The sequence below is a fragment of the Coenobita brevimanus genome, chromosome 9, assembly GCF_032717465.1.
Source record: "Coenobita brevimanus isolate Jiangsu-jjx chromosome 9, ASM3271746v2, whole genome shotgun sequence".
NCBI classification, from domain to species: Eukaryota; Metazoa; Arthropoda; class Malacostraca; order Decapoda; family Coenobitidae; genus Coenobita; species Coenobita brevimanus.
The window spans coordinates 1,052,501-1,062,500 of record NC_136962.1 but is presented as its reverse complement, the minus strand read 5'-3'; the positions used below and the strand labels follow the sequence as shown (position 1 = coordinate 1,062,500).

The window sequence follows — 10,000 nt, the reverse complement described above, 5'->3', positions numbered from 1 at the left end:
CCAACTGCTCGTCACTGAATAATAATAGCAATAATCATCATCATCATCATCATCATCATCATCATCACCACCATCATCATCATTGTCATCATCATCATCAACATCATCAATAGTACACCATACTGCTACTACAACTACTATTACTTCTACTACTACTACTACTCTTCCTCCTACCACTACTACTACCACCACTACTACTCCTCTCGTCCTCACTCTACCCCTCCTCGACACAACAAACGTGCCACTCGTCCACTCACCAACACCACCACTGCTACTACTCCTCCTCTCATCCTCACTCTACCCCTCCCACCAACAAACACGCCACCCATCCACTCACCTATGGCGCCAAACACAAACGGATCACTGGTGTTTGGAGATGGTTGGAAGGGGCGGAAGACTGGACTGATCTCCGCGTGCGTGAAGTCAAATCCTTGCGGCCCTAGAGTGCTGGTGTCTGTGCGGAGAAAACAGGAATGAGAGACTGACTGGGAGAGTGCGTGTGAGTGAGGTGGAGGGGGAGACTGAGGATGAGATGGAGGGATGGGGAATGAGAGACTGACTAGGAGAGTGTATGAGTGTGGAGAAAATAGGTATGGGGTCGATTAATATTGTGTCATCTTCATCTATCTATTTATCTATTGCCAGACGCCTCAATCCCATTTGGGGTGGCCACAAACAAATCACCTCCAAGTCGCCCTGTCCCCCGCCATTTCACTGCCCTGCTCCCAATTCACACCCCTCTCTCATATACCTCTCCACCCCATCCCTCCATCTCATCCTTGGCCTCCCCCTCCCTCTTCCCCTCTCCACCTCACTCACATACACTCTCCTCGTCAGTCTCTCACCCTCCATCCCCCCAGCTCACACCCCCCTCTCTCATATACCTCTCCACCCCATCCCTCCATCTCATCCTTGGCCTCCCCCTCCCTCTTCCCCCCTCCACCTCACTCACATACACTCTCCTCATCAGTCTCTCACCCTCCATCCTCTCCACTCATAATCTATCTATTCATCCACCTATCTGTCTATCTATTCATTGCCAGAAGCCTTTTTGTACCACTGACGGGATTTACGGAGACAAACGCCTTCCCATATCTGCGCGCCCGACCTGTCAATGAGTCACATGTTGAGGCAGACATTGACAGCATGAGGCTTCCATGGGGGTTCCCTGGTCCTGAAGCCTGTCCTGCCTGTGTCTTCCTTAACCCCTTCAGGAACTGTGGTCAACGTGTTAACCTTACGCTTGTCGTGTACACCTTACGCTTGTCGTGTACACCTTACGCTTGTCGTGTACACCTTACGCTTGTCGTGTACACCTTATGCTTGTCGTGTACACCTTACACTTGTCGTGTACACCTTACGCTTGTCGTGTACACCTTACGCTTGTCGTGTTAACCTTACGCATGTCGTGTACACCTTACGCTTGTCGTGTAAACCTTACGCTTGTCGTGTAAACCTTACGCTTGTCGTGTACACCTTACGCTTGTCGTGTACACCTTACGCGTGTCGTGTACACCTTACGCTTGTCGTGTACACCTTACGCTTGTCGTGTCACAGGAGGGCCAACGTGTTAACAGATTTCTGGGTTGGGACAGAACCTCTCCCAGTTTTCTCAGGGAAAGATGGCATATTCTTTCAACCCGCACAGACAGTTCCACAAAACCCAGTACCACGTTCAGCATTTTGTCAACACCGTCAGCGTACCGGATGTGGTGCTGTTGATATACCCATCCATAAGAACTATCACTACTGGTGCTGGGAAACCATGATGATCAGCACTAGGCACATCCATACCTGTTGCTGAATAAACTATCCCATCCAGCACATATCCAGTTCTGCCACCACGAAGGATGAAGAACTTCAGTCCAAAATGGTGGTGCTTTGATGTAATGTGCTGACTAAATGCTAAACGGGCCCAGAACAACACAAACGACTCATTGACAAGCACTTCTAAAATGGCCGGAAAAGCCTCGCAAAAGACTCCTTCAGCACGGTCAGAATGGGTCCTGTTGTCCAAAATCTATATAACATGGAGAGGATTTCTCAAGGGTAGCGCTGCGTAGTGTGTGTGCCAGCCGCTGATTACGTTTATGCACTATGCCCAAGAAAGACTGACAAGGAGAGTGTATGTGAGTGAGGTGGAGGCCGAGGATGAGATGGAGGGATGGGGTGGAGAGGTATATGAGAGGGGGGCGTGAGCTGGGGGGATGGAGGGTGAGAGACTGACGAGGAGAGTGTATGTGAGTGAGGTGGAGGGGGGAGAGAGGGAGGGGGAGGCCGAGGATGAGATGGAGGGATGGGGTGGAGAGGTATATGAGAGGGGGGTGTGAGCTGGGGGGATGGAGGGTGAGAGACTGATGAGGAGAGTGTATGTGAGTGAGGTGGAGGGGGTAAGAGGGAGGGGGAGGCCGAGGATGAGATGGAGGGATGGGGTGGAGAGGTATATGAGAGAGGGGGGTGTGAGTTGGGAGCAGGGCAGTGAAATGGTGGGGGACAGGGCGACTTGGAGGCGATTTGTTTGTGGCCACCCCAAACGGGATTGAGGCGTCTGGCAATAGATAGATAGACAGACTATGCCCAATGCCTGCGCCTTTTGAAATCAGCGGATGAAGTTGGAAAACATAGCGCCATAGTCCAATGTGCAGCGTATGTAACCAACAGTGGATTTGACTAGTAACCAAGGAGACTCATTCCTAACCCCTTTCAGTGCAGCGGATTTGACTAGTAACCAAGGAGACTCGTTCCTAACCCCTTTCAGTGCAGCGGATTTGACTAGTAACCAAGGAGACTCATTCCTAACCCCTTTCAGTGCAGCGGATTTGACTAGTAACCAAGGAGACTCATTCCTAACCCCTTTCAGTGCAGCAGATTTGACTAGTAACCAAGGAGACTCATTCCTAACCCATTTTAGCAAAGACTAGAGGTGTCGGCAACAAGTGCAGGTGTTTCAAAGTGGCGCCCAAAGCTACACGTCTCTCCATAACACAGAGACTCTCCATACTAGGCAGACTCTCCGTACATTACAGCGCTCAGAGGTGCTGGTCATACTTCCTGTTGAAATGCAGGAACTATAATATGGCCAGAGACAAACAAATCGCCTCCATGTCACCCTGTCCCCCGCCATTTCACTGCCCTGCTCCCAGCTCACACCCCCCTCTCTCATATACCTCTCCACTCCATCCCTCCATCTCATCCTTGGCCTCCCCCTCCCTCTCTCATATACCTCTCCATTCCATCCCTCCATCTCATCCTTGGCCTCCCCCTCCCTCTCTCATATACCTCTCCACTCCATCCCTCCACCTCATCCTTGGCCTCCCCCTCCCTCTCTCATATACCTCTCCACTCCATCCCTCCATCTCATCCTTGGCCTCCCCCTCCCTCTCTCATATACCTCTCCACTCCATCCCTCCATCTCATCCTTGGCCTCCCCCTCCCTCTCTCATATACCTCTCCATCCCATCCCTCCATCTCATCCTTGGCCTCCCCCTCCCTCTCTCATATACCTCTCCACTCCATCCCTCCATCTCATCCTTGGCCTCCCCCTCCCTCTCTCATATACCTCTCCACTCCATCCCTCCATCTCATCCTTGGCCTCCCCCTCCCTCTCTCATATACCTCTCCACTCCATCCCTCCATCTCATCCTCGGCCTCCCCCTCCCTCTCTCATATACCTCTCCACTCCATCCCTCCATCTCATCCTCGGCCTCCCCCTCCACCTAACCTAACCAACCTCAAACGCACATGGCAACTAACCTGTATGTGCGGCGGTGTAGGGGTGTGTGTGTGCGCGTTGGAGGTAGAGGGTGTGTGCGCGCGAGACAGCCAGGGACCACGCCTCTCCATCCGTAAAGCAGTATTTTCGTGTGCTTTCCGAGTCCAATCTAACCCACATGCCTGGAGAGTATTATTATTATTATTATTATTATTATTATTATTACTGCTGCTACTATTATTATTATTATTATTATTATTATTACTGCTACTACTATTATTATTATTATTACTATTACCACTACTATTATTATTATTATTAATATTATTACTACTACTACTACCACTACTACTGTTGCTACTATTATTATTATTATTATTATTATTATTATTACTACTGCTACTATTATTATTATTATTACTACTACCACTACTACTGCTGCTACTACTATTACTATTATTATCAGTATTATTATTATTATTACTACTACTACTATTATTATTATTACAACTACTACACAAGCATACCAACAGAAGCAGCCTTCAAACTCTCCCTCTTTCTTACCTCTCTTTCTTTTCTCTCCCTCTCCCTCCCTCCAGCTCCTCTCCCTCCCTCTCTCCCCAGTCCCACTCACCATCACAATTCTTCATATCACCATTCGCTGTAATTACATTCCCCAGCACCAACACCCCTACAGGAGCGATCTTATAACTCTTCCTCCCTCTCTCTCTTTCCTCCGGCTTTCTTCCCTCCCTCTCTCCCTCCCTCCAGCTTCTCTCCCTCCCTCTCTCCCCAGTCCCACTCACCATCACAATTCTTCATATCACCATCTGCTGTAATAACGTTCCCCAGCACCAACACCCCTACAGGAGCGATCTTATAACTCTTCCTCCCTCTCTCTCTTTCCTCCGGCTTTCTTCCCTCCCTCTCTCCCTCCCTCCAGCCTCTCTCCCTCCCTCTCTCCCCAGTCCCACTCACCATCGCTGTTCTTCGCGTCCCCATCCGCTGTAATAACGTTCCCTAGCACCAACATCCCTACAGGGGCGGCCTTCAGACTCGGCTGGCTTCGGATGTTGTGCCCTGACGCCCCGCACTTCACCACTGTGTACATGCCCGCCCCGCCCCCGCCCCCTTCCGCCCCGTCCGCCCCCTGCCCCAGCCCCTCTCGGCGTGGGGTGGTGTCTCTTCGCCTAGTTATGGTGTCGGTGATGACCTGCGGAGAATTGACGTCACCATCAATATCATCATTATTATTATTATTATTATTATTATTATTATCATCATAAGAGACACAGATAGACAGACAGACAGATAGATAGATAGATAGATAGACAGATAGAATGATAGCCAGATAGATAGATAGATAGATAATGTTAATACATTCAGACACACACAAACACATAGATATATAGATAGACAGGTAGAAGGATAGAGTAGGTAGGTAGGTAGATAGGTAGGTAGGTAGATAGATAGATACAGTAGATAGATAGACAGACGGACAGACATATATACATTCACAGATAGATATATTGACAGGTAGAAGGACAGAGTAGGTAGGCAGGTAGGTAGGTAGGTAGGTAGGTAGATAGATAGACAGACACACCTGGTCGAGTATGGTCTTGGGGTGGTCAAGGGGGACAAGGAGAGTCTTGCCGAGGTGTTGGTTATATTGTAAACACCAGACAGAGAGAGAGAGATAGATAGATAGACAGACAGATAGATAGATAGACAGACAGACACACCTGGTCGAGTATGGTCTTGGGGTGGTCGAGGGGGACGAGGAGAGTCTTGCCGAGGTGCTGGTTGTACTGTAAACACCAAGCTTCCTGGTGCTGCGAGGACGCGCCCCCCACACCGACGTTGCAATACTGCCGCACACTCTCCGGACTCAACCGCAGCCACACTCCATCGCTATTGTGCACCTGCAACATCAACATCATCACTACCATCACCATCATCATCATTATTATTATTATTATTATTATTATCATCATTACTATCCTTCATATACTTACACACACTCCCCTTCTCTTTCTCCCTCTCTCTCATTTTGCTTCCTCTCTCTTCACCTTCCCTCCCTCCCTCCTACCTCTCTCTCTCTCTCTCCATCCTTCTCTCAATCTTCACTTCTCTCTCTCTCTCTCCCACTACACAGTCTCTCTCTCCCCTTCCTTCCCTCCACTCTCCCTTCCTCCTGCCCTCCTCTCTCCTTTCCTTCCTTCCCTCCTCCCTCCTTTTGTTCCTTCCCTCCTCTCTCTCTCTCCTTACCTCATCCACAACACCAATATGTTCGCTCTTCTGTTTCTCTACTTTCCTCCCTCCCTCCTTCCCTCCCTCCCTCCCTCTTTCTCTTCCTTCCCTCCCTCTCTCCCTTCCTTCCTTCCTCTCTCCCTCTCCATTTTTACACAACCTCTCTCCTTTCACCCTTCTTTCAGTCATCCTTCACGCCTCTATCCACCCCTCCTTTCCCTCCTCCCCATTTCTCCTCTCTCTCTCCCTCCCTCCTTCCTTCTCTCACTCCTTACCTCATCCACAAACGCAATCGTGATATTCTCATGCACCACACCAATCTGCTCACTCTTATGTTTCTCTCCTTCCCTCTTCTCTCCTTCCCTCCCTCCTCTCTCCCCTCCTCTTTCTCTTCCTTCCCTCCTTCTTTCTCTTCCTTCCCTCCATCCCTCCCTTCCTTCCTTCCTCTCCATCTCTACATAACCTCTCTCACATTTTTCTTCCTTAAATTCATTCTCACTCTTCTTTCAATCAACTTTCACTCATCTCTCCCTCCCTCCCTTTCCTCCCTCTCTCTCTACCTTCTCTCCCTCCATCTCTCCTTCCCTCCCATCCCTTCCCTCCCTCTCTCCCTCCTTACCTCATCCACAAACGCAATCATTCACCAATCTACTCACTCTGACGTTACCTCCCTCCCTCTTCTCTCCCTCTTCCCTCCTCCCTCCCTCTTCCCTCTCTCCCTCCCTCCTTACCTCATCCACAAACGCAATCGTGCCGTTTACATGCACCACACCAATCTGCTCGCTTTGAAGAGACGGGTGCGTTCGAATTCGCAGTCCAGCACTATTTTGCAGTACGAACTTTCGAAGACGCGAAGGCTGCTGGGAGGATTTTCGTGCCGCGCTCTGGACTGGGGGCGTCACACCCTGGGGGGGCTCTCGAACTTCCATCTTGTAGGTCTGGTTCGGATATAATAATAATAACTACTTCTTCCTTATCATTATTATCATTCTCTGTCTGTCTGTCTCTCTCTCCTTCCCTTTCTCTATCCATACATCTTCCCTTTCTTCTCAGTCCTTCCTCTCATCTTTTTCCTCCCTCCCTCTCTCTCTCTCTTTTCTCTCCCTCCTTCCTTCCCCCCTCTTTCTCTCTCCCTCCTTCCTTTCCTCCCTCTCTCTCTCTCTCCCTCCTTCCCTCTCTCTCCATACATCTTCCCTTTCTTTCCAATCCTTCCCATTTCATTTCTTCTTCCCTCCCTCCCTCCCTCCTTCCCTCCCTTTCCCTCTCTCTCTCTCCATCTCCAATCCTTCCCTCTCTCCATACAACTTCCCTTTCTTTCCAATCCTTCCCCTCTCATTTCTCCTTCTTCCCTCCCTCCCTCCCTCTCCCTCTCTTGTTTCTCTCCCTCCTTCCACACCTCCTCCAGCTGGTAGCCATTGATGGTGACGTGGAGGGAGTACCATCCAGTGTCTGTCTGTCTCAACCTCCAAATCTACCCACAACCTCTCTCCCTCCCTCCCCCTCTCCTGTTTCTCTCCCTCCCTCCCTCCGTACCTCCTCCAGCTGGTAGCCATCGATGGTGACGTGGAGGGAGTACCATCCTGTCGCTCCTGGAGTCCAATTACACGAGTAGGTCCCATCGTTGTTGCTCCGCACTAACATATTCTCCGTGGGGCGTCGGATGGCTGGGGAGGTGTAGCGTAATTCCTCGAAGGAGTAGTTCTCGTACGCCTGGTGGTGGTAGTAGTAGTAGTAGTGGTCGTAGTAGTAATAATAATAATAATAATAATAGTAATAAGTGGTGGTGGTAAGAGTAATGATGATGATGATGATGGTTGTGGTTGTAGTAGTAGTAGTAGTAGTAGTAGTAGTAGTAGTAGTATCAGTAGTAGTAGTAGTAGTAGTAGTAGTAGTAGTAATAGTAATAATAATAATAATAATAATAATAACAATAACAATAAACATCCCCCTGGAACAACACACACATAAATCTATCTATCTCTCTGCCTATCTATCTATCAATCTATCTATCTATTTAAAGTATTTATTTATCTATCTATCTATTTATCTATCTAACTATCCACCTATCTATCTATCTACTTGTCAATCTCTCTCTCTCTGTATGTACTGTATCTCTCTCTCTGTCTATCTATCTATCTATCTACCTATCAATCTATCTCTCAATGTATGTCTCTCTCTCTACCAATCACTTTATCTATCTATCTGCCTATCTATCTATCTACCTCTCTCTCTCTATCTCTACCCACCTATCTATCTATCTATCAATCAATCTATTTATCAATCTCTCTCCCTATCTATCTATCTATCTATCTAACTATCCATCTACCCATCAAACTATATCTCTCAATGTATATATGTATCTCTCTCTCTACCTCTCTCTCTCTCTACCTCTACCTCTCTCTCCATTTCTACGCACCTTAATCATGGTAATGGCGCAATAGCACATCTTATCCTTGATCGACACCTATCTATCTCTCTCTCTCTCTCTCTCTACCTCTCTTTCTCTCTCTCTCTCTACCTCTACCTCTCTCTCTCTACCTCCCTCTCATCCTCTCTCTCCATTTCTACGCACTTTAATCATAGTATGCGCACAGTAGCACATCTTATCCTTGATCGACACCTATCTATCTATCTATCTATCTTTCCCTCTCTCTCTACCTCTACCTCTCTCTCTCTTTCCACCTCTACGCACCTTAATCATGGTAATGGCACAGTAGCACATCTTATCCTTGATCGACACCTGGTATGGCACCTCTAGGGTCGGCTGTGGGTGTCCTCCGAAGGTCATGTTGTCAGGGATGTTCTGGCTGACTCGACGCGGCTTTCCGAGGCCGCCCTCCTCCCCCATGCTGGCTGGAACGGCGACCACTTCGACCTGTGGGGGGCGCGGAGAATATGTATCGCGTCGCATCCGTCGCATCGTTTACGTCACGCTCTCCTTCTTAGTCTCTCATGCCCCCCACACTCCCTCTGCACCTGCTCGCAGCCCCCTCTCTCATATGCCTCTCCACTCCATCCCTCCATCTCACTCACACTCTCCTAGTTAGTCTCTCACTCTCCCTACCCCCAGCTCACACCTCCCTCTCTCATATACCTCTCCACTCCATCCCTCCATCTCATCTGCATCTCACTCACTCTCTCCTAGTTAGTCTCTCACTCTCCCTCCCCCCAGCTCACACCTCCCTCTCTCATATGCCTCTCCACTCCATCCCTCCATCTCATCCTTGGTCTCCCCCTCTCCACCTCACTCAAATACACTCTCCTAGTTAGTCTCTCACTCTCCATCCCCCCAACTTCTCTCATATACCTCTCCAATCCTTCATCTCATCCTTGGTCTCCCCCTCTCCACCTCACTCAAATACACTCTCCTCGTCAGTCTCTCACATTTCTCCCTAACAATAAACAGACGGAGAGACAGACATACTCGTATTGTAGATAGACAGATAGATAGATAGACAGATAGATAGACAGACAGATAGATAGATAGATAGACAAGATAGATAGACAGATGATGGAGATGGATAGAGATAGATAGATAGACAGATAGATAGACGGACAATTCCAACCTCACCTTTTGCAATAACACACGAACGATAGATAGACAGATGGATAGATAGACAGATAAGTAGACAGAGATAGATAGACAGATAGATAGATAGACGGACACTTCCACACTCACCTTCAACGATGGCACGATAGATGGGTAGATAGATAAATGGGTAGATAGATAAATAGACACAGACAGATAGATAGATAAATAGATAGATAGACACTCTCATCTCGTTATACTCGTGTCAGGATAGTAATGATAGATAGATAGATAGATAAACAGATAGACAGACAGACAGATAGATAGATAGACACTTCCACTCTCACCTTTAACAATAACACACGAACGACAGAGACAGATAGATGGGTAGATAGATAAATAGAGATAGATAGATAGATAGATAGATAGATAGACAGATGGAGAGATAAACAGACAGACAGACAGATAGATAGATAGACAGACTTCCACCAACCTTTAACGAGGGCACG

At 48.3% G+C, this 10,000-nt stretch overlaps 1 protein-coding gene across 1 annotated transcript in view; it reads right to left on the bottom strand.

Annotated features, from left to right (window-relative positions):
* hiw (MYC binding protein highwire) overlaps positions 1 to 10,000 on the bottom strand; it is a 116,539-nt gene that overhangs the window by 25,453 nt on the left and 81,086 nt on the right. Inside the window, exons 43-50 of the mRNA XM_080280059.1 lie at positions 9,985 to 10,000; positions 8,655 to 8,837; positions 7,496 to 7,672; positions 6,694 to 6,900; positions 5,443 to 5,634; positions 4,691 to 4,925; positions 3,754 to 3,894; positions 338 to 454 (exon numbers count right to left, since the gene is read on the bottom strand). The exon at positions 9,985 to 10,000 is cut by the window's right edge and continues 207 nt beyond it. Of these exons, the coding sequence (XP_080136185.1) occupies positions 338 to 454; positions 3,754 to 3,894; positions 4,691 to 4,925; positions 5,443 to 5,634; positions 6,694 to 6,900; positions 7,496 to 7,672; positions 8,655 to 8,837; positions 9,985 to 10,000 (1,268 nt within the window). The remainder of the gene's footprint in view (positions 1 to 337; positions 455 to 3,753; positions 3,895 to 4,690; positions 4,926 to 5,442; positions 5,635 to 6,693; positions 6,901 to 7,495; positions 7,673 to 8,654; positions 8,838 to 9,984) is intronic.